The sequence below is a fragment of the Eptatretus burgeri genome, chromosome 9, assembly GCF_056783735.1.
Source record: "Eptatretus burgeri isolate ZD-2024b chromosome 9, Ebu_testis_v1, whole genome shotgun sequence".
Lineage (NCBI taxonomy): Eukaryota > Metazoa > Chordata > Myxini > Myxiniformes > Myxinidae > Eptatretus > Eptatretus burgeri.
The window spans coordinates 71,520,695-71,545,208 of record NC_140969.1 but is presented as its reverse complement, the minus strand read 5'-3'; the positions used below and the strand labels follow the sequence as shown (position 1 = coordinate 71,545,208).

The window sequence follows — 24,514 nt, the reverse complement described above, 5'->3', positions numbered from 1 at the left end:
TAGGAAGTTGAGATCCTGACTTCTTGTTAAAAATGTGGGGTCTCCAAACTGCTGAGAGAGGAGTAGAAGCATGGCCAGAATTATGTGACTCAGATTGTTTGAAAACAGGAAAGACTTGATGTCAGCAGCAATGGTGGATTCCATGACTTTGCTTGTTTGCCGACTTCTCGGCAGACCTGGGAGAGGGGAAGTAGCGGAAGAGGGAGAGGAAGGTTGGGCATTGACCAAAAGGACAAGTTCCAGCACGTAGATAGAGAAGTAAGAACAGCAGAGCAGGACTTTAAAGTATGGACACTGATGGCATTTGAGCTTGTCACCGAAGTGTGGTGAAGGCTGGGTAAATATTTTATTCACATCTTGGTTTTCAAATCAAATATAGACTGCATTATGCTCATTTCCCATGTCATTTGCACTTCAACAAAAAAATTGTTAGTGTAGCACATAAACAATTTGGTAAATTTAGAAATATATGATGATGTCATCCTGCACTAATTTGGTAAACCATCTTTGCAGATGATCAGTTGTGTGCCAGCCCTTATACATTGTATTAACCTGCGCCAAATGGAGATGAACACTCTTTTAAACACTCCCTAAATGGTTCTAACCTTATGTGGTGGCCGAGTAAGGTTATAATGGTGAACATCCAACACAAGAGTGGTTTTGGAACAACCAGCTGGCAATTATGCATGTCTTGCCCCCTTCCTTAGTGGACCTAATTTACAGCTTGTTTGCAACTTGCCAGAGACTGCATCACGTTTGATTTACAGGTCCATAATCTACTCTACCAAAAACTCATCGACTGTTTACTCGGCACAGGAGTTGCTGAAACGAACGCCGAAGAGTCACATCGATTATGATTCCGTATCCGAGGCTTTGGACGCCATGAAGAGCATCTGTTCGAGCATCAATGAGACAAAGCGGCGCGTTGAACAGCTGGAGGCCTTGCAAGACTGGCAAGGGAGTGTAGAAGGCTGGGAGGTAAGACGGTTAATATTGAATAAGACCTTTTGATGTGTGATGTGCATTTTTTAGGAAGAGGATATCGAGTGTGACAACACATGTGTGTCCATTTGTCTCATCAAACCAATGCGATATTCAAATCCCACTAATTTCAGCGAAGATATGGGGTTTCACTCGGACAGCAAACAAGCTCTATAAGGACTCTGCATGATGGTTATCCCAAAGGGTCTGTCTTTGCCCCAATCCTCCTTAACATACAGTGTATGTATGCCTGGTGTTGGCTTAATGGTTAAGGTAGTGGGCTTGGGATCCTAGGGTCCTGAGTTCAAATCCCGCTCAGCTGTTGAATTAACACCAGGTGGAGTTGACTCTGCCTGTCATCCTTCCGAGGTCGGCAAAATGAGTGCCAGCATGCTGGTATACTGTGTCGGAGTGGCGACCCGTCCAGGATTGTTCCCAATAGCCAAGGAGACTGCTTCGGCGGCACCAACGCTCTGCACAGAGTATGGTCCTAATGGATGGATACAGTGTATGTGCATGACACCTTGTACCACAACCAGAAAATTTGCCTATGCAGATGACCTTGCCCTTGCTAAACAAGCAATTAACCTTGAAGATCTCAGCAGTACCCTGTCCCAGGACTTGAAGTAATGGAGCAATATGTCATTACTGGCACCTCCACTCAAACCCAAATAAGACTATAGTTACTGCTTTCCATCTCAACAACCGACAGACAAACAGGAAACTCCAGGTTTCCTTTTGCGACAAACCAGTCCAGACGGAACCGTTTCCCATGTACCTTGAAGTCACCCATGATCGCAGCCTCACATTCCACGAACACCTAAAATGGGTCACAGAAAAGATCAGGACCAGGGCAAACATCCTTCATCTAGAAACTAGTGGGCACCAGCTGGAGATGAAAGTGCGTGCACTCTTCGCAATGCTCGCCTTGCTTTTGTGTACTCTGCAGTGGAATACTGTTCTTTTCTTTAGCCAGAGAGCAGCTTCACAAAACACTTGAACACTGTCCTGAAAACTCTGATGTGGATAATCAGCGGGGCACTGAAAATAAACACCTGTGCCATGGCTCAAGTCCTGTCCAACATTCCACCCTCTGATGTGTGAAAGGCAAGATTGCTGAGAGAGTGTGACTGCATCAAAGCCAACCCAAAGTTTACAACCCATGAAGACCTGCGGAATCTGCCAAATATGCAACTCAAGTCACGCAAACCTTTCTGTGGCTCTGCAAATGTTTTGCGTGATGTGGGGTTTAACAAAAAGGACAAGTGGCGCAACCTGTGGACAAGTCAACACTATTGCCAAGAAAGAACTGGCGAGTGATCTTACCGAAGAGCCTCCAGGTTTCGGCCTCCCCCGGAAACACTGATCTGCGCTCAACAGGAACCATATACTCTCCATGCAAGCCAAGCAGGTGACTGTGATCACCCAGATCAGACTATTCATCGCATTGTGAATGAGTGTCACCAACGGGAATTTGAAGAAGGATTTAGGTTCAATCCACCGAACAACAGACTGCGCTGTCGCGTGACTGTCCAACCAAGACTTCGATCTGTGACCGACAATTTGTCATGCACAAGATTCGATCAACTTCAGCTATTCATTCACTTCTCTAACCCCAGTCTCATCATTAATGTCATCTAATTTAACATCCCAAATCGTTTTATAATCAACTTAGACATCTCATTTGATCTCTTGGCAGTAAACATTCATCTGTAAGTTAGCTTCTTTGTTTGTTTCAACATTTATTCTTTTATCGATTTATACGGGTCGGTACGAAAGTAATAACTCTGATTTTTTTTTCATTCCGTAACTAAAGTGTCACGGGAAAGCTACGCGAGATCACAATGAAAGGTTTGTATCTCCCTTCTATTTTAAGTTAGGTGGCACTGTGATTGGTCACGTGATAACATCACACAATGCTTTCAAAATGGCTGTCCCACGAGATGTGAATATGAAGCAGAGAACAGTTATTGGATTTCTTTCTATGGAAAAATTTCTTCCAGTATTGGATATTGACAAGCGTTTAAAGAATGTGTACGGTGACTCGACCATGAATGTGAGTACCGTTAGACATCGGGCAAAGCATTTCAAGAGCAGGGAAGCTGATATCAACGATAAGTCTCAAAGTGGCCTGCCTGCGACCGCAGTGACACCAGAAAACCAAAGTTGGGTTGACTCGTTCGATGAAGATCTACGGAATCAGATTATTATTATTATTTTTTAAAATCTGATATTGGTTTGTAAGTACTAAACAAAGAACTGAACATGGTTTTTTAAATCATAAAAATTTTTTGAGGTGTTAAAGTTAAAAAAAGAAAAAAGCCAACCTGGCTAGTACCGCCCCTAAAAATTCCAGACAACCACCATGGTCATTACGTCCTGTGTGACGTCATCACCAGTACGATTGTCTTGGCATGCAAAGAATAACGGCCACAAAACTTGCTTCAGACCCATCAGGGACGAATAATTTTCTGATTAAGAATCCTCAGGTTACGACGATAATCAAAATCGTGATGTAAAAGTTGCTGTCGACCATGCATGCATGAACTCACGGTGGAAATTGGGGATGACATCGGTGATGAAATGCGGGTGTGGTTGTGCACAACTTTCTATGCGGTTGTGCAGAAATTCACCAAACTCGTTTGTTATGATCATCACATGGCAAAAGGTCTGAGAACGGTATCATTTTTTGCCTCCACCCCGAGAGTCTTGGGGTGGGGTCAAAATGTCAAAACAGCAAAAGATGCAATTACAGGCACATTTTATAGCATTTTTTAAATGAAAATTTGTATATGTAATCAACATTGGGGGATGCATGCCATTTGTAACGATTTTTTGGATTTGACCCCCAGTTTATGCCCCAGGGTTGGGGACTTGTGGTTACAGGGGCCAAAAGAGAAGATTTTTTTTTTATATATATATATATATATATATATATATATATATATATATATATATATATATATATATATATATATATATATATATATATATAACTGTACCACCACATCCAGAAAGCTCGTATTGGGTCAATCCTGGTGGAACTTTTTGCCATCTTTCAACTTTGGTTTATGTTGGAAGCGTGGGGGTTTGCGATGGCATGCCATCGACTTCGATGTTGTTCCCTCCACCCACCGAAGGTGTTTTCACCCTCTTTCTGTCTGTTTGTCTGTTTGTCTCTTTGTGTGCAGAATATCTCAAAAAGTTGTGGACGGATTCGCATGAAATGTGTTGGCCAGGTCGGGTGTGTGACAAGGACGAATTCATTAGATTTGGGTGAAGATCTGGATCCACATCCGGATCTGATAATTAATTTTTTAAGTGGTTCTTCAACATTGAGGGACAGGGCCAAAAACGATATAAAGCGCGAGATCTCAAAAAAGTTGTGGATGGATTCCGATGAAACTTTGTGGACAGGTTGGGTGTGTGACAAGGATTAATTGGCTTGATTTTGGTGAAGATCCGAATCCGGATCCGGGCGGAGGTGTGCACTCCATCGAGTGCCATTCTCGTTTTCACTGTAATTGTAATTATATTTCGTGAGAAATAAAATGAGGCATTACTTTCTACAAACCCTCAAATTTATCTACTCATTAATATATTTATTTATTTATTTATTTTTCATTCCTTTACTTCATGTACTTAGTTGTTCTTTTGCTAACTTTTTCTCCGATGTCAAAAAGACATTCCGTTTAACCATAAGCCTGAAGAACAGCAAGATTTTTGACTCGCTGACTAATTCGCCTCCCATGGTCCCGTCACAGGGCCCAGACATCACCGACACCTGTTCAGAGATGCTGAAGCAGGGTACACTGCTAAAGATATCTGCTGGTAATATTCAGGAACGTATGTTCTTCCTCTTCGATTCACTCCTCGTTTACTGCAAGAAGAAGAGCAAGTAAGGCACCAGGCACAAAATCACCACCTACACCGACATTGTATAGCTCACATTGCTGGCTGACTTGGTGGCTGATCCCATCTCTGTTAACTATGTGGAGTGTCTCCTGGAGATGCGTTTTACGTGAAAACACATTGCAGATGAATGAGAGTGCTGTTTGTTTTTGATAAATGTGGTGTGTGCACAACTCAGGGTGCCAGGGAAAAGCCGGAGACGAACACTGTCTCGCAAGAATTCGATAATAGCGCTGGCAACCTCCGAGGCAATGCAGTACCAGTTTCGTGGCCGTATCAACCTGAGAGTCACTGAGGTGGAGAATGTGGAAGACGGAGCAGGTAGAAGCTTCAATCTCTCGGTCACACGTCTTTCCTAGTCATTCCTTCAGCATCTATTCCTCATCGGTTTTATGCAACGATATGTAAGAAAACTTCGACACAGAAAGAGGACATTTGGTCCATCATGCCTCTGCTGTACCCAAATCGTTGAAAATTCATGTAAATTAAGGAAAGTGTTGGCCTCCCACGGTGCCCTTCATCAAGAGTAGGTGAGCTATCGCTGGCACCGTTGAACCAATTACTAATTCCTGCACACTTGGTTGAGTATCCTGCGCCGGAGTGGGGACCCGTCGTGGATTGTAACTCTCGCCAAGAAACGACATCGGCAGAATTGATGCTCTGCGTAGATCATGGTGCACAACCAACCAACGAGCCAACCAATTATATGCAGTATAAAGCACTCTCTTATAACACGTTTGAATGTGAATGCAAGATTTGGCAATACGAACCTTTCTTGCCTTGGACAAAACCTTCCCAAAGGTCAGTAACAGCACTTGTTGGAAGGATCGTACAAGAATAAAGGGATATTTTATCAAGATATACAAGAATGTATGTCTGTGTGTGTGTGTGTGTGTGTGTGTGTGTGTGTGTGTGTGTGTGTGTGTGTGTGTGTGTGTGTGTGTGTGTGTGTGTGTGTGTGTGTGTGTGTGTGTGTGTGTGTGTGTGTGTGTGTGTGTCTTTCTCTCTCTTTCTCTCTCTTTCTTTCTCTCTTTCTCCCGCAGTAAATAACAACGCTTGGTGAGGTGTCGCTCTCCCAACATTCCTCCTAACTCTGCTCTCTTCATCCTTTCTGCCAACCCTTCACCCTCTCACCCCACACTTGCCTCCTCTCTCTCTCTCTCTCTCTCTCTCTCTCTCTCTCTCTCTCTCTCTCTCTCTCTCTCTCTCTCTCTCTCTCTCTCTCTCTCTCTCTCTCTCTCTCTCTCTCTCTCTCTCTCTCTCTCTCTCTCTCTCTCTCTCTCTCTCTCTCTCTCTCTCTCTCTCTCTCTCTCTCTCTCTCTCTCTCTCTCTCTCTCTCTCTCTCTCTCTCTCTCTCTCTCTCTCTCTCTCTCTCTCTCTCTCTCTCTCTCTCTCTCTCTCTCTCTCTCTCTCTCTCCTCTCTCCCTCCCTCACTCTTTCTCCCACCACCACTTCACCCCCCCCACACTTTTTGACCCATCAGCGAAGTGACGGGTTGTATTTGCTAGTTGTAAATAAATAAAGCAGGTCCAAAACGATTGCGCAGAGGTAGCACACTTACCTTGGCGTTGTCTTGTCTGGGTTTGATTTCTGACCCAACTATACACCGACTGATTCGTGTTTCGCTGTCAGGGCATTGCATCATAAATTGCGCCATCCCTTGGATGGATGTTAAGCTATGTGTTGCATCTGCTAGCATTAGGTTATGGATATTAAAGACCCCACAGTATCTTTTGAGAAGAGTTTCGCTGGGATAATTCCTGCCCTGAAAACCTCTGGGTAGGCAAGGGCAAACCACCCAGTGTAGTCATTGCTGTGTGGGTGCTTAGGCAACATCAAACTTACCTTTGAACCAAGCAACTCAGAGAGAAAGTGAAAAGAGAAAAGTAGGAAATGTAAGCAAGAGAAACCACCCCCTCATCCCTTTTCCACACCCAAGCACCGGGCCCAAGGCATCCAACCAAATCGCTTTAAGACTGCTTCTTCCTGCTGCTTGTAAATCAATACAGTGTTACAATCTCATGGCAAAACGTTTTTTTGAAGAGCATGCTGAACAAGCACCACTAAAAACCCACATTCTCGATGACTCCGTGGAAACTTTTTGGAAAATATAGAGAAGTAGCAACAACAACAAAAAAATAAACTCAAAACACATGTGCATGTAGTTTAAAGATAAATTACAAAAAACAGGGAAATCAAGGATTTTCCAATATGGGAATTTCACAGTGAGCGTTTGCTGGAGTTTCAGGCAACTACACGCAAAGCTTTTGGAAAGTGGGGCCTCAGAAATGTGCTGCACGTCCGAAAGAGCTCTTTGCTTTTATGTTCCACCGACTCGAAATGAAACACAATGGCGTTCCCTATCACTTGTTGAGCATCTGATGTTATGCAATACGTTCAGCGGTTTATTTCATGCTGCACTGTCGATTTGGCGCCTTGAGTCATTTCAGGAAGAACCGACATTTGCTTACTCTCGTGTCCCTGCAGTTGATGTGCACAGCTGTGGCTTCACAGTGAGTAATGGTTGGAAGTTTCATAATACTGTGAAAGACAAGTGGGTGGTGTGCATGGCTCGTTCGGTGGAGGAGAAACAGGCCTGGTTGGATGCGATCGTCGGAGCACGTGGAAGGAACAGAGGTATGCACATCAAGCACCGACTCCTCTGAACAATTCACAATACGTGCCAATTGTATGATATAGCCAAAAACGAAGTGATAAAGTACATGCATGATGGTATGAAACAACAAGGATGGGTGTGCTCAACAGTCTACACACTTGCCACTCCTGACACCACTTATTGCTTGCGGCTGCTCATATGCATATAGAGACTATCTCCCATTATTTATCATTGGCAATAACAAGGAGCGATTCTCTTTGATGTCACACTTACCCAAGGATGCTTGTGCTTTACCATTTGGGCAGGTGATCACATGGGCCTTGAGCAAGATGCATGGACATTGATGGCTAAGAAGGGCGAGAAGCTTTACAACCTCATGAAAGCCAAAGGAAGGCTCATCCGTGACCGTAAAAAGAAGCTCACTTCAATCCCCAAGTGCTTCCTTGGAACGTGAGTTGCTGAAGTTCTGAGATTCACGCCATACAGAACAACAAGCTGTTGAGATGTTTGCCGCCCGTCTTACGATGAAGCCTCCGCTATAGAATAACGAACCTGACATTTCCGTTGCCATATAATGATTTTCTGGCAGCGACTGGCTATGTGACATCATGTGCATTTCCATGGCCTATTGTACATCCCGAAGGAAAAGCCTTGCTTCCTCCACACAAATCACTTAGACAGTTGCTGAAGTTACATTCTCTGCTTCTCGGTGCATTTTGCTGTTAATTTTAGAATGAGAAGTGAAAATCGGGACCTCTTTTCAGGCCCCACTTGCTTCCAGGATGTGCAAAGAGGTCCCGGGTCCCCGGACAGCCTCTCCTCAGAGACAGCTGGTCTCTGCTGATGGAATCACGTGAACATTCAATAACAAACAAATTTGGTGATCATCCATTTTTGAAATTTGAAGTTACTTCCCCATTTCATTTGGCTGTGTATGCGTTACAATGTGATAGCACAATACTTACAAGGGTATTGCATCATCTCTCTCAAGTGATTAGAAACTGCACAGGCAACCCATCATGTGTGGTGGGTTTCATGATGACTTCAATTTGTGAGTAATGAGTAAATATCAAATTTTGGTTTGAACCTGAAAATCACGGTTGCACTAATGCATGACAGCACATCTGACAGGTTATTGCACAGGTAGCACTCTTTCCTTTGAGCTGTTTAATCTGTGTTTGATTCCCTCCCTGATGATAAAACCTAGATTTGTGCTTTGTAGACAGCACTTTTCACAACGAAATGCCGAAAAGGAAGAATCGGTGACTGCGTCCCTTTTTGTACTTGTTCCTTAAAATCGGCATTTCGAGAGATTTTTGAGAGGTTGAATTAGCGTGTGCGTGTTCAGGTTCAGAAGGGTCCTTGGATGGACGTTAAAGATTCCATGGTGACTTTCTGAAGAGTGGGCGAGTTATTGCCTGCACCCTGACCAAATTCTTGCTCAAGTTGCCCACAGTTAAGCCTGGTCAGCTGGTTCGTGAACGACTTGGATCAAAAACTTGATCCGGCTAACTCCACAAGAAAGTGGGAAGAAATAACGGGTGCTGTGAAAGATGCAGTAGTATTGCAGTCGTAGTAGTAGTAGTAGTAGTAGTAGTAGTAGTAGTAGTAGTAGTAGTAGTAGTAGTATCAGTAGTAGTAGTAGTCGTAGTAGTGGTGTCAGTAGGAGACAAATATTTATGACGAGCTTAAAACAGTCAACAAAGTCATCAAATTCTCCTGTTCTTAAGCTTGTTGGGACATTTGACATTCACTGGGACCAAAAGGTGAACGTGCAGATATTTGGACTTAAAATGATACTGCTCATTTTTCTTTTTCATCAGGTGTAGGAGATAGTCATGAATCCTGTTCCAAAATTAATTCCACAATGCCATTTTGAAACCCTCATGGTGGGCAATAAGCAGGCATACGAGGGGCAGTGATCCTAAGGTCGTGAGTTCAAATCCCACTCGTCTGTTGAATAAATACCATTTGGGGTTGACTCAGCCAGTCATCCTTCTGAGGTTGGCAAAATGAGTATCAGCTTGCTGGGATGATTGAGCCATTAGAGTACCCTGCGTATTGAGTGGCAAACCATCCAGGATTGTGCCCAATAGCCCAGAAGATTGTAAGGCAGCACAAACACTCTGCACAGAGTATGGTCCCAATGGAGGGGTGGTAAAAATGTTGTCAGGGTCCAGGAAACACAAATGTTCTATTTTTCAGTGTATACATATATATGTATATATATATATATATGTATGTATATATATATATATATATATATATATATATATATATATATATATATATATACATATATATATATATATATATATATATATGTGTATATATATATATATATATATATATATATGTGTATATATATATATGTATGTATATATGTATATATATATATATATGTATGTATATATATATATATATTTTTTTTTTAATGTCTTGTAGGATTTGACCAGTTTACTCTGGGGAGCAGCTTCTGCTTCATGCTGACGAGGACCAACAAGCCCAAAACGCGTGTCCTTGGATATTCCCCTCTGGGGTGGACTGATCTATAAAATTGAGAATTAAATTCTCTTTCTTGGATTGGCTGCAGTAAAATCCCACTGGGAAGTAGGGGGCTCGAGCTATGCTAAGCTCATGCCTAATTGGTAGAGCCTTTGCAACTGTTTAGCCAGAAGAGCCTTTATATTATTCAAATTGTTCCTGGCTGCTCCCAGAACTGTTGTGTGTACCACAGACAAGTTCATGTGTTGCAGGCATTTCCTTGTGGTCAGGATGCATGTCCCAATAGCTGATATGGCACTTGCTTCCTTGTACCCACTGCAGTAATCGGGTCCGATCTCGACTTGATGGCTCACTGGCTTTGACCAGTTCACCCCAGGGAGGAGTTTCTACTCCACACTGATGAGGGCCAACAAGTCTGAAACAAATGTCCATGGATGTTCATTCTCTGGGGTTGACTGGTCCATAACATTGAGAATTACTGGTCCATAAACTGGTCCATAAAAATGAAATTCTCTTCCTGATATTAGCTGCACTACAATCTCTGGTATGCCAATGCCTAAGAGGCCGAGCCTCTGCACTGTTTCATCAAAAGAGCCATTTAAAAAAATATACTGTATACATATATATATATATATGTATATATATATATATATATATATAGTTACGAATTCTGGCCCGTCCGGCGTGCGATCGGCCACGTAACTCGAATCGCGACGCGTCGCCCACCGGAACGGACAATTCTGTCGTGACCCTCCTGGAACTACCGCCAGGAGCCAGTCACGGGTGGGGGTTTAACCCCACCACGATCGTGCCAATTGCCCACCCGCGCAGGATAGGGTTGCTCGCCAAATTCGACCTACCTAAGTACCTGTGCGAGTGGTCGACCGGCGATCGTACCTAGCCGCAGGTCGACGTCGGACATGAACCGCTTAAGCGGCTCATTCCGTGCTGCAGTGATAACCGAGCGGAGTTATTGTCGACCTCGACGGTTCAGATTGCTTATCGGGTGTTTCAACCCACTACCAATCCCTTACGTGATGCAAGATGGAACTTTCACGGAGGAAAGGACGCAACGAAACAGGAAACAGTTCAACAAGCAAGCACTTGTTGAAGTGTTGAGGTGAGAGGAGAGAGGGGTAATCCCGCAGATGTGACACCAAGTTTGACGTCCTTCCAAGAGATGGCACACGCATTGATGAGTCACCCTGCTGGGAAACACTGGAATGACAGTTTATAGCTGGGTCATGATTCAAACCCAGGCTAGACAGCTTCGAGCAAGCATGCATACATCTTAGCTCCCTTGCCTTGATGTGGCGATTCATTGTTTTGTAACAACTGAAAACAGTTTTCACTCACTGTAATCCTCTCATTTATTTTGCCTTTCTAACTCCGGATATGTCCCCACGGATAACCGAGCTGTGCTATCACCATAGAAGCTTGTAGTCACCAAGTGGCTTAAGCACTCAAGCACGCACTCCAATGAAATGGTTGAAGAAACTTTTTAAAACAAAACGTTGAATTTTTTTATCTGTATCTATCTCTCTCGAAGTGTTGGGTCATATAATTAAGAAGATCGCACAAAAATGGGAAAGTTGTGTAAAATATTATTGTACATCATCAATGATCGAGCGAACTACTGCCCGAGGCATCACATGATAATGCAGGGCCAAATGCAGGCTCGTAGTGGCTGAACTTTGTTCAAGTCGAACGATATATTCAGTGACAGTGCGAATAGTTTTGCCATGTTATAGCCATGGCTTGGAAATGAACAGTGAAGCAACTTGTAGAATTCTCGTCAAGTGGCTTAAGCACCCAACTAAGTGCTCCAACAAAATGGTTGAAAAGGAACAGCTGGCTTGGCAAGCGATTAGCGATCTCTGATCGGTCATATAAGCACCATGCACCTGGACACGTTTGGAATGTCAAGCAATGTCCAAATTACACAAATGACCACTTTTTTAGCAGTCGGAACTGCTGATAGGTTCAATTCCAGAGTTTAAATTTTGAGAATTGGCTCAGATTAAGAGGTTCTAGAGGTTATGGCATGTGCGGAAATGAAGTAAAGCCATTGACACTGGAGTCTCCTGGCATTTATAAGCAGTGCAATGTATCCAGTGATTTGAAGTATCATGATGACACATTCAATGACATGAGTGAGGAAAGTGAAGGAAAAAAAAAACTATCGTTAAGAAAGCATTGCGGTCTGTTCCAAGTCAAGTCATTGCTGAGCAGGCCAAATAAATGCTGAATTCAAACCCCAGCAAGAGACAACGATGTGACCAAGGATGAGCCTTGATCAAGGATAATTAAACAAAGCCATTAATTATCTTGAAAGGGGGTGTTTAAACGACCCAAACACCCAATTTTTCACTCCAGCACTACATTTGGAGTTCTCTTAGTCGGCATGCAAAGTTTGGAGCCGCTAGGTTTCATGGTTTTTGAGTTATGGTGGAGACGGACGGACTGGCGGACTGACACACACTGGCATTTAGTAGTATAGATAACACCCTTACCCATTTCCCACCCGAAGCACTGCATCCAAGGCAGCCAACCAAATCGCTTTTTTGTCCTTTTTCTTGACCGCTTTATTTAGTTTTCTTTGTCGAGAACAGGGGGGCTAATTATAAAGATCCTAGTCACCAGGGGATAATTGATTAGGTGAGAGCTAATCGGTTGTTCCCTCCAAATATGGGTGAGAGATGTGATTGGGTCTTGATATTTATATGACTGCTATTAGATTGCATGTGGTACATGTTTTGGAGCCTTGGTGGTGCACATGGTAAACTGATAGCCCCATAGACTCAGCTCCATCGCTGGTGATTTATTTTATTCCTTGGCATCGCCAACTTAATAACTTCCTCTACCTTGGCTGGAATGGCAGGTGGTTTAATTATTATAAAGATATAGGTCGGAGCCATCTGGGAAGCCTGGTGTTGGCGAAGTGGTTAGGGCAGCGGCTTGGGATCCAAAAGGTCCTGAGTTCAAGCCCCGTTGGTCCACTGAATTAATACACCAGGGGGTTGACTCAGCCTGTCATCCTTCCGAGGTCGGCGAAATGAGTACTAGTATACTGGGCCGGTGTATACCCCGGTTAAAATAGGTATACCATATCCCTGTGTCGTAAGAGGCACCAGGGTTGCATCAGGAAGGGCATCCGGCGTAAAACATGTGCCAAATCAGTATGCGGATCATACGGATGATCCGCTGTGGCGACCCCTATCAGGAGCAGCCGAAAGATGAAGAAGAAAAGGAGGTCGGAGCCATCTGGGGATAACTGATTCGTTCAGAGCTGATTGGTTGTTCCCTCCAATTATGGGTCGGAAACGTGATTGGGTCTTGATATTTATATGATTACGGCTATTGGCACATTACACATGTAACATGTTTGGGAGTCTTGCTGATGCCATGTTCTGTCTACAATGTCACTGTTGATTCACCAATAATTGAGGAACCTACTTGGTTTGGCAGCTAATGGGGGGGGGGCATGTGGCATTGGGATGTTCTAAGCAAATGAGATACCTGAGCATAGGTGCAGGATGGGTATTGTGATGAAGAGGGTTGCAGATTATATAGTCGAAACAACATGGCAGAATCTTCCTTGAAAGTGATGAGAAATTGTTGTTTTTGGAGGTTTTGCAGTTTTTGGTGAAGGTTTTGGATGGACTTGGCAGCCTCTTTTAGTAAATAGGCAAACTCTTTGGAGGAGTTCACTTTCAGAGATTTTGGAGCGCTCTTCACCGTGCACGACTGCCCAAACTACCACACTGAAGGAGCAGTGCACATTCGGTCGTTATGGGGATTTTCCCAATACATTTCATCAGCATCAATCACGTAGAGATGATTTGAAATGTATCATCCACATCAGGAAAGCTATGCTTGAGATAAAGCTTATGACTTTGGTATTCACAATCCATGATGGTCTGGAAAAACAAAGGTAATTTATTTTGGCTTATTTTACTGCCTCTGATGTAATACGAAAACCCTCGCTTCATAAACGAGTCGGACATTAATTTTTGGCATTATTCTATCTAGCAGTGAGTGTGTGACCCTGGCTGTGCTGGCAGGGAGTTCGTAACTTGGCTGGTGGAGAGTGGAGAGGTGAGCAAGCCTGAGGAAGGAGTGAACCTTGGACAGGCTCTTTTGGAAAATGGAATCATCCACCATGGTATGACATCTCTACGCCTTAGACCATCACACCCTTTAACTCCTATTAAAGACATTAATTAATTGTACAGACTGCCACTGCAGATGAAGTCGATTTTAAACTTATTGCTCATGTTAGGAGTGCAACAATTTGTTTTTCCTCATTTCACTCTTTTTTTTTTTCTTTAATATTTTTTTATAACCACTTGTTTGAATCATGAGCCCTTGATTTAACAACGGCAGGACACGAGGTGCTCTCTCCAAATGGGACTTAAGCATTTGACTTTTGTATCACAATTAACAACACACTTATGATCTAAGATGGGGCTGACAGGATGGCCTCAAGGTACACACACTCGTCTCTAAGCTGTCTAGCCTGAGTTTGAATCCTGACCAAGATATAAACTGTCATTCTGGTGCTTTACAGGCAGGGTGATTCATCAATGTGTGTGCCATCCCTCAAATGGATGTTAAACAGGGTCCCGTCTTTCGCAATTAATTGTTAGGCGTCAAAGATCCCATGGTGTCCTGAGCGAAGAGTAGGCAAGATATTGCCGGCACCATGAACAAATTACAAATTCCTACTCTAACCAGCAGAGTGCATTGCATCATCGGCACAGCCGTGCCCTCAGTCAATGATACTACCCTGCAACTTTCTGCTGTATACAGACGAAGAGGAAGATGATCGAAGAGTCATATTTAACATCTCCATCTCATGAACTTTGACTCCTTGCTACATTTGTCTGACCTTTGCTTCTCAAATGATTGTGATCAATTTTCTTAAGTACTTTACTAAATATCATTATCTATTTCATCAATGGTATGCTCATGAATCCCAGAGAACATTGCAGCTTCACAGTGCCTTGAGAAAGTCTACACCCCCTTTCAAATTTTTCACCTTTTGTTGCCTTATAGCCTGGAATGAAATTGCATTAAATCAGACTTTTCCATCTTTGTTTACACATCATAACACACAACTTCCAAGTGAAAAACAAATTTGTAAAATTTCAGAAAATTAATTAAAAATACAAAACTCGAATATCTTGGTTGGAAAAGTGTCCACCCCCCCCCCCCCCCTTGAGTTAATACTTGGTGGAAGCACCTTTGACAGCAATTACAGCTGTGAGTCTGTTGGGATAGGTCTCTACCAACTTTGCACACCTTGATTGGGCAATATTTGCCCATTCTTCTGAATAAAACTGGTCAAGCTCAGTCAAGTTACATGTGGAGGGTTGATGGACAACAATCTTCAAATCATGCCACAGATTTTGGATTTGATTTCGCTCGGGTCTGTGACTGGACCACTCAAGGACATTTATCTTTTTGTTCCTTACCCACTCCAGAGTAGCTTTGGCTGTGTGCTTAAGGGTGTTGTCATGCTGAAAGCTGAACTTCTGTCCCAATCTCAGCTTTCTTGTGGAGGGAAGCAGGTTTTCCTCTGGGTTATTTCTGTATTTTACTCCATCCATTTTACCTTCTATCCTGAGAAGTGCCCCAGTCACTGATGATGAGAAACATCCCCATAACATGATGCTGCTACCACCATGCTTCACAGTAGGGATGGTGTTCTTTGGGTGATGTGCTATGTTGGGTTTGCGCCAAATGTAACATTTTGCATTTAGGCCAAAAATTTCCATATTGGTTTCGTCAGACAACAAAACTTTTTGTCACATGGCTTCAGAATCTCCGGAGTGGTTTTCTGCATACCACAAACGCGACTCAAGTTGGACATTTTTTTTTGCCGCCCCACCATACAGGCCAAACTTGTGGAGTGATTGGGATATTGTTGTCACATGCACACAGTGTTCAGTCTTCACCATAAAGGCATGTAGCTCTTTCAAAGTTGTCATTGGCCTCTTGGTGGCCTCTCTGATCAGTGTCCTCCTTGCTTGGTCATTCAGTTTGGAGGGACAGCCTCATCTCGGCAGGGTTTTGGTGGTACCATACACCTTCCACTTCTTAATGATTGTCTTGACTGTGCTCCAGGGGATATTCAAGGCCTTTGAAATATTTTTATACCTGCCCCTGATCTGTGCCTTTCCACAACTTTATCCCAGAGGTGTTTTGAGAGGTCCTTGGTGCTCATGGTTGAGTCTTTCCTGTGACATATACTACCCAGCAGAGGACACCTACAGGAACAGCTGATTTTATTCTGAAATAATCAGTATCTCTACAATTTAACACAGGTGGAGGCCAATGAATTTGGTGTGTGATATTGAAGGTGATTCGTTACACCTGAGCTAATTTACAATTGCTTTTATAAGTAAGGGGTGGGGGGGGGAGGGGGTGGACACTTATCCAACCAAGTTATTCTAGTTTTGTATTTTTAATAAATTTTCTATAATTTGTAGAATTTGTTTTTTCACTTGGAAGTTGTGGGTTGCGATGTGTAAATAAAGATGGAAAAAGTCTGATTTAATGTAATTTAATTCCAGGCTATAAGGCAACAAAAGGTGAAAATTTTAAAAGGGGTGTAAACTTTCTATAGGCACTGTATCTGTAAAGCTTGAATGTTAATACAACCTTGTGTATAACTACAGATCTGCTTTTAGTTGATATACACCTCATTGTGCTTGTGAGAGCAGCTTGGGGGCTTAACTCAAAAGCTTTCTCAGCCTGAATATGCTTCATGTTATCGGAATCACATTATGCATATCCCGAACAAACCTGTTAATTATCCTTCAGATTATCCCCAGAATAAGATAAACTAAAGCTGCCGAAGGATAGTTTGTATTGAATCCTGTAAACTTCAGACCGTCAGTGGACTTTGCTTTTGATAAGTCTTAACTCTGTCTTTCCATCGAAAGTGCAGTCTCCAATGCATCCCATAAACCCACTCGTATCTTGTACCCCTGTTTTCAATGCCGACTGGACTCTTTACCTTTCCACCATAGAAGGTCAGGAAGTTTTTCTCTGGCCTTGATGAGCCCAGGTGCCTTTGATATCTGAGACTTCCAATCATGATCTGCAGAACTGGTTCCTCCTCAATCTTCCATCTTCAACAGGTTCTTCACACTGAGCTACTTCCCATCCTGGAAGGTTGCCAACATCATCCTTATCCACAACAATATATATATATATATATATATATATATATATATATATATATATATATATATATATATATATCTTCTAAAGTACAGTCTGGTCAGCTTGCTTTTAATTGCAACACTCCATGTACTGCTTTCACTTTATGTATACTGCTCTTACACCTCCCCAACTCCAGGAGTACCTTTGGGTACAACTTCCCCTCCATGCCCACCTCATATTTATCTATGTGTTGTACCATCCTTTCAACAGTGACGACTACAACTACATCTCTCTCAGATGACATGGACAAACTTTTAATCATTCACCCCAACTTGCTCTTCCTCATATGTGGTGATTTTGATTTTCACCATGCTAATTGGCTGGGTGTTGGTACCTCTCTCACCAGCCATGGCACTTCAATAAAGGACTTTTGTGACTGTGCGAGTGAATCAATCTGTAAACTTTCCCACCCGGATTTCTGTCAATGGCAAATCCTCCCTTCTGGATTTGCTTACGACCAACCTCCCCGCTAATGTATCTTTCTCTTCCTCTGTTCCGATTGGTTAACCTGATCATGTGCTTGTGAAGGTCAACATCTCTCTGGCCATTCTCAGAGAACAGCCTCACCACCGGCAACTCTGGTAATTCACTCAGATAAACTTGGAGGGACTGCAAGCACCCATTCCACTAAAAGACTGGTCTCCTCTTTCTACCACCCCTAATATTAAGCCTGCCCGGGAATTCTTCCACCGAAACCTGCTCTCTCTCTTATGCACATATTCATCCCATCTTGTCTTCAATTATCTTACCCATCCTCCTGCCCATGGTATACTGAAGCCTGTGGAAAGACAGCTGCTTTAAGACAACTTGCATTCTCCTCCTGGAAGATAAATCCAACCAAAGGTCACCTCGGATCATTCCACAAAGCCTACAACAAGTGTGTGTCTACTCTCAGGAAAACCAGAAAACAACATCTGTCAAACCTCAAAATTGCACTTTCAAACTGGTCTCCCTCCTCTAAAACCTGGTGGTACCTCATTAAGTCTGTCTCTGGTGTTTGCTCCACTTCTATTCCTTCCCTCTCCTCTAATGGCACCACAGCCATTCTCACTCGTGAGAAGGCCGAATGTCTCAATTCTATGTCTGCTTCAAAATTTTGTGTACCCATCCTTCCCTGTCGTACTCAACTGCTCCTGGACTCTGTGTCTTTTGCACCTGAGAAGATGGAGAAGTTTCTGGCAACCCTCAACTCTGATTTTCCAACTGGAACGGACGGCATCGGCTCACGTGTCCTAAAAACTTGCTCTGCTGTTCTTGCACTTCCTGTCTCTGCCACTTCCACTCCGTAATTTGACTGAGGTCATCTTCCATCTACTTGGAAGTTTTCCAACATCACGACAAATTATTAAAAAGTGAAAAAATGGATCCCCTGAATTACAGACCAATTCGCTTACTTCCAATCATCAGCAAGGTCATGGAATCCATAATCGCAGTTGATATAAAATCATTCTTTTTCACTAATCTCAGATCACCAATTTAGATTCAGACCAGGTCACTTTACCTTGGTCATGCTGTTGCTACTCTCCCAACAATCATACAAGAGATCAGGGCCATCTTGCTAAATACATGCTTGGTGTTGGTTTAATGGTTGGGGTGGTGGGCTTGGGATCCTAGGGTCCTGATTTCAAATCCTGCTTGGCTGTTGATTTAATACCATGTGGGGTTGACTCAGCCTGTCATCCTTTGGAGGTTGGCAAAATAAGTACCAACCACCTTGCTGGAATGATTGATCCATTTGAGTATCCTGTGTTGGAGTGGTGAATTTTTCAGGATTGCGTCCAATAGCCCAGGACATTGCTTTGGCAGCACCAATGCTTTGAACAGCGTCTGGTCCCAATGGATTTTTTGGATCTCCAGAGCTTTTGAAACAGTCTGACATCCTACCTTGCTCTCCAAACTCTGCCTTTGGCATCCAAGCCAACTCCACACATGACATTCCTCTACTCTTGTAGCCAAAATATGGCTCTCAACAGAATCCTTTCTCTCCTCTCCCTGTCAAGAGTGTTCCGGTCCCCGTCCTATTCCTAATCTTCATCACTGATCTCTGATTCTCTGGAAAATCCTCCTTATCTATTTTCTGATGACTCAAACCTTAGCCATGACATCCCTCATCCCTTTGACAGACAGGCAGCAACCTCTTCCTTTTCCTCAGACCTTGACAAAATCACAATCTGGTCAAACATTTAGAATATGTCTTTTAATCCTAAGAAATATCCAACATACTCATTCTCTATCTAAAAGGACCGTACAGTAAACCAAAATCCAGAATCACTGCTCACCTCCACTCATTTGCTCCTCTTATTTTCCCACCTGTGGGACCAATTTACACATTGTCTTCAATCCCTTCCAGGTCTTCAAAACAGCTGTTCACCACCATCTCTTATCTTCCCCCATCCAAAACCATCATCTTTTTTTACACCCATTAAACCACCCCTCCCACCCCCAAAAGTAGCTTCTGTATCCATCTTGTCCATCCCCTGTATTCTCCCCTACCCCTCATCATTACCGCAATCCCTTGCTGTCCGTCTCCGTTTATTTTGTCTATTGGCCCTGCTGTTCGCATTTCCTCATTCTCTTTCTGCTATTCCTTTTGTTATGTTGCATCCTGATCTGTTCTGTGTTGTAGCTCGTCCACAAGCCTTGATTCTGAATAAATTCCCCCCAGAATGTTGTTCTTCTTTCGGCTGCTCCCGTTCGGGGTCGCCACAGCGGATCATCCGTTATGATCCGCATACTGATTTGGCACATGTTTTACGCCGGATGTCCTTCCTGACGCAACCCTGGTCGCCTCTTACGACACAGGGATAGGATTGGGTTTCGCCATGATTCCGGGCTGACCTACACCCTCTCGTAGCACGGCCCAGCGCAGAGCTCCCGTCCTCAAGCGATCCTCCAACCCAAGCCTCCGAGTCGCCGGATTACAGGCGCATGCCACTACGCCCAGTTAAATTCCCCCCAGAATCACCCCCTATAAAAAGAAAAAATCCAACATTATGGAATGGATAATTTCTATTGACATCGTCATTTATCTTCTGTAATGGTATGTTCACTCATCATTGTGTTCAATTCATTCTGGTCATCTAATTGTGGATTCCCTGAACTGAAAACAGGAAGTCAGAACAGAATATACTCTGTTTGGATTTTCTGTCTCACGAGCTTTTTGACATTATTTGGTGTTTTGCTTTGTTTGTTAAGCTCTCTGTCTGCTTGGTATTCAAGGTCTTCCTAGTACCAAGCTGTGAGACTTTCTCCAGATTCGCTAATAACTTGTAAGTCTTGATGGAATCATCTCATCTGTTGTGACGGTATAGGCCAGTGTAGCGCAAGGCAGCATGCGGTTTGCCCAGTGATATTTTTTTTATCTGCAATACGGATTGGTTTCTCATCCCACTGATATGCATGATATGACACCTGGAACCTCATCTTCGCTCAAGGTTCTTTCCTCAACCATTTTTTCAAAATTCAGTCTCTTCAACACCAGAATCTCACCATCAGCCATTACCTCGCTTGGGCAGATCACATTTCCAAATTGGCTTCTAAAGCAATATTGAACTGGGCAAAGTCCAGTCTATCTGCTCCCCTGCACTCCATTGTTCATTTTCTTATCTGTGCAGTTGCTTTTACCGATGTCTGTCCAGTCACACTCCACTGCTTCAATGTTGCACCTCACCATGATCCTTTGATGTCTCCGAATCTTGATCTCACAATCTCACTCTTGCTAACATATCTCCCTATTCCCATCCCTACTTTTGAAATCCCATTTGATTGTTTAATGAATTCATAAGTTCCCCACAGCTCTCCTGGGTTGTTCGAAACACCTTCATCCCCATGTCATTTAGCTTCTCCAAGATCCTCAAATGTATAATCTATACGTACATATGGAAATACTGAATACAGCTTTATAACTGCCACTGAATAAAATTACTTCGGCGTCTGCGAGGCATGCACAGAAAGATGTAGTCACCAACATGCTCCTCAAGCAGAGTTTGTTGTACTCCTCACGTGCGGGTGCAGTTGCTGACAAGCATCACTTCAAACAGGAACCCCTGCTCTACCGCTTTCGCTATGATGATGGCACATTCCGTACGCGCAGCGAGATGCAAGATATGATTGCTAAGGTAATCACTGTTGATAATCATCAAACAAATGGTTTTAAAGAACAAAGAAATTGGTGATGGCAGAAAATAATGGGAGTGCATCATAAAGAGTAGAGTTTATACACACAGTGAATGATCATGACTTGTAGGTACGCAGCACCTACTCGTACGCACAAACAACTTTGAGTTCTGCCATTATTTATGATATTTAATTATTACTATTGTTATTTTATTGCAATGTCATTGTTATACTCATTTGAATTTTCTTTCCAGGGCTTAAGAATTTATTGTCGACTGCACAGCACCTTCAAACCCATGATAAAGTGAGCGATTTATCAATAGTATGTGTCGAGCAATTTTCAATAACCATTTAACCAATGCAGGAGGTAGTGGGAGGACCTGTAAGCCTGTGCCATGATTTAACTATGCACGTCTATTTCAGAACGTTTATTCGTTGAGTGGTTTGTTCTTGAAGCCGGTGCTTCCTGAGGTGGCTTGTCTGTGAAGCATTTTGTTCTTGAAGAGGTTCATTGTTGAAGTGGTGTCCTCTTGATGTAGTTTATTCTTCGGGTCGTTTGTTCTTGAGGCGGTTTGCTCTTCACTACCCTGTGTGCGTAGAGCCTAGCGGGGTGAAGCAATGGGTTCACTCTGTCTGTCAATTAGTCTGTATACAGTGCCTTCAGAAAGTATTCACACCCCTTGACTTTTCGAACATTTTGTTGTGTTACAGCCTCAATTTAAAATGGATGAGATTTAAAATTGTTGTCACCGATCTGCACAAAATACCCCGTGATGACAAAGTCAGGTCAGGTATGGGAGCATGTGCCAGAACAGCGCGTCTCTGCGTCCACCTTCCGCCGGTACTCCAGGTACCTCCGTCTGGCCATCCCCCAGGCTGATGCCAGGCCCATCCCCATCTCCTTGAGATGATGGTCAACCTGCTGCAACCACGAGGCACGTGGTCGGCCCACTGGCCTCCTCCACTCATGAGACTCCCTCGCTGAGAGAATCTGGTGAGCAGGATCAGCGTCAGTAAAACGCACCACATGTCCATACAGCCGCAACTGACTCTCACAGACTATGCAGGTAACAAATCTCATCCAAGTCTCTCTCAGCAACCGCTCGTTGGACACAAAATCCGACCAGCGGTAGCCAAGGATTCTCTGAAGAGACCTGGTACCAAAGGAATTAAGTCTCTGTCTCAGATCCTTGGTCAGAGTCCAAGTCTCGCATCCATAGAGCAAGACTGGAAGTACCAAGGACCTGAAGACTCGGACTTTCGTCCTCCGCAACAGGTACCGGCAGCGCCACACCCCATGATCCAGTGAATCCATGACTCCCCAGGCCCGACCCAGACGTCTTTTGACCTCTGACTCACAGCCAGCAGAGACATGAATATCACTGCCAAGGTAAGTGAATCTCTCCACGACCTCAACATCCTCACCACAAACAGACACAGACAGGACAGCAGCATCCAAGATGTCACCGAAAGCCTGGATCTTAGTTTTGACCAAAGAAACCCGTAATTCCAGCGGCTCCGACTCCTCATTCAGCACCTCGAGGGCCCCCAAGAGGATATCTAAAGTCTCCGCAAAGATGACTGCATCATCTGCAAAATCAAGGTCCAAGATCTTGACATTCCCAAACGATGCACCGCAGCTTGATCTCTCCGACATCCTCCCTAAAATCCAGTCCATACAAGTGCTGAAAAGTGTGGGGGCCAGTACACACCCCTGACGAACTCCAGTAACAACTGGAAATAAGTCAGAGATGGTACCACCACACTTCACAGCACTCTCAGTACCAGAGTAGAGTTCAGACATCAGATCGATCAGTTTTGGTGGCACCCCACGAAGACCAAGAATCCTCCAGAGGACATCCCGATTCACTGAATCGAATGTCTTACAGAGATCAACAGAGGCGGCAAGCAGCCCCTGCCGAAACTCTCGTCTGCGTTCGGTGAGGACACGAAGTGCAAGGATACGGTCAATCGTTGACCTCTTTGGTGTAAAGCCTGACTGCTCTGGACGCTGGTGCTCAAGCAGATGGTGGCGAACCCTATCAAGAATTATCCGAGCAAAGACCTTGCCCGGCACTGAGAGCAGCGTCACCCCTCGGTAGTTGTTGCAGTCTTGGCGATCACCCTTTCCTTTCCAGAGAGGAACAACGAGGCCCCTCTTCCAATCAGTTGGGATGATGCCTGTGTTCCAGGCAGAGCACAAAACTGCATGCATCGATACGAGTGCAGCATTTCCACCAGCCTTGAGAAGTTCGGCATGGATGCCACAGATCCCTGGAGCTTTGCCCCGTTTCAACTGGTTCACCGCAGCCCGTGTTTCCACAAGCGTAGGTGGACCACAGTTGATTCGAGGGTCAGCAACAGGGATTGTAACACCCTTGACATCCGACTCGACAGCTGGGGGATCAGCCTGGTACAACCGCTCAAAGTAACCGGCCCAGCGGGCCTTCACTTCAGACTCCTCTGTCAAGAGCCGACCACTCTCTGCTCTAACTGCAGTGCTCCGAGCAATGGGCTTGGATGAACGCAATGCGCGAATTCCCCTGTAAGCAACACCTATCCACAGGTGATGCTCTACCCCCTCACAGATTCCTCGCACATAGGCCTCCTTGTCCACCCTCAGTGCACGTACAGTTTTACGCCTCAGCTCCCTGAACAGCTCAGCTCTGCCATTCAGCCTGGTCCTGCGACTCTGGTCAATGGTGTCCAGTGTCCCTTGAGAGACAAAATTCTTCTTTGCCCTGCGGTGAGTTCTAAGACATCCACCGGCAACATCAAGGACGGTGGTCTTGAAGGCACTCCACAACTCTTCAGGACCCCCCAAAGCACCCAGACCCCCCAAGTGTCCACTCAGACTGTTCGCAAACTCCTCAGCTACTCTCTCATCTCTGAGCTTGGCAACATCCAGCCTCGGCTGGGATGGTACCATTCTCCAGGATTTAAGGTGCAGCTTTAGAGTTGCTACAAGCCTGTGGTCAGTATTGAGGAACTGAGCACTCCGGTAGACCCTGCAGTTCTGGATCATCCTCCAACGAACGTCAATGAGGACATGGTCAATCTCCATTGCCACACCGACAGCGTTGGAATACCAACTCTAGCGATGAGCTTGTGGGCGCTGAAACCATGAACCAGCCACCCTAAGTCCATGAC

General features: G+C 44.1%; 1 protein-coding gene across 1 annotated transcript in view; it reads left to right on the top strand.

Moving 5' to 3' along the window:
- LOC147020331 (phosphatidylinositol 3,4,5-trisphosphate-dependent Rac exchanger 2 protein-like) overlaps positions 1 to 24,514 on the top strand; it is a 134,802-nt gene that overhangs the window by 53,806 nt on the left and 56,482 nt on the right. The window contains exons 6-13 of the mRNA XM_085895632.1: positions 817 to 978; positions 4,746 to 4,879; positions 5,072 to 5,214; positions 7,381 to 7,530; positions 7,816 to 7,960; positions 14,080 to 14,180; positions 21,263 to 21,366; positions 21,619 to 21,668. Coding sequence (XP_085751758.1) covers positions 817 to 978; positions 4,746 to 4,879; positions 5,072 to 5,214; positions 7,381 to 7,530; positions 7,816 to 7,960; positions 14,080 to 14,180; positions 21,263 to 21,366; positions 21,619 to 21,668 — 989 coding nt within the window. The remainder of the gene's footprint in view (positions 1 to 816; positions 979 to 4,745; positions 4,880 to 5,071; positions 5,215 to 7,380; positions 7,531 to 7,815; positions 7,961 to 14,079; positions 14,181 to 21,262; positions 21,367 to 21,618; positions 21,669 to 24,514) is intronic.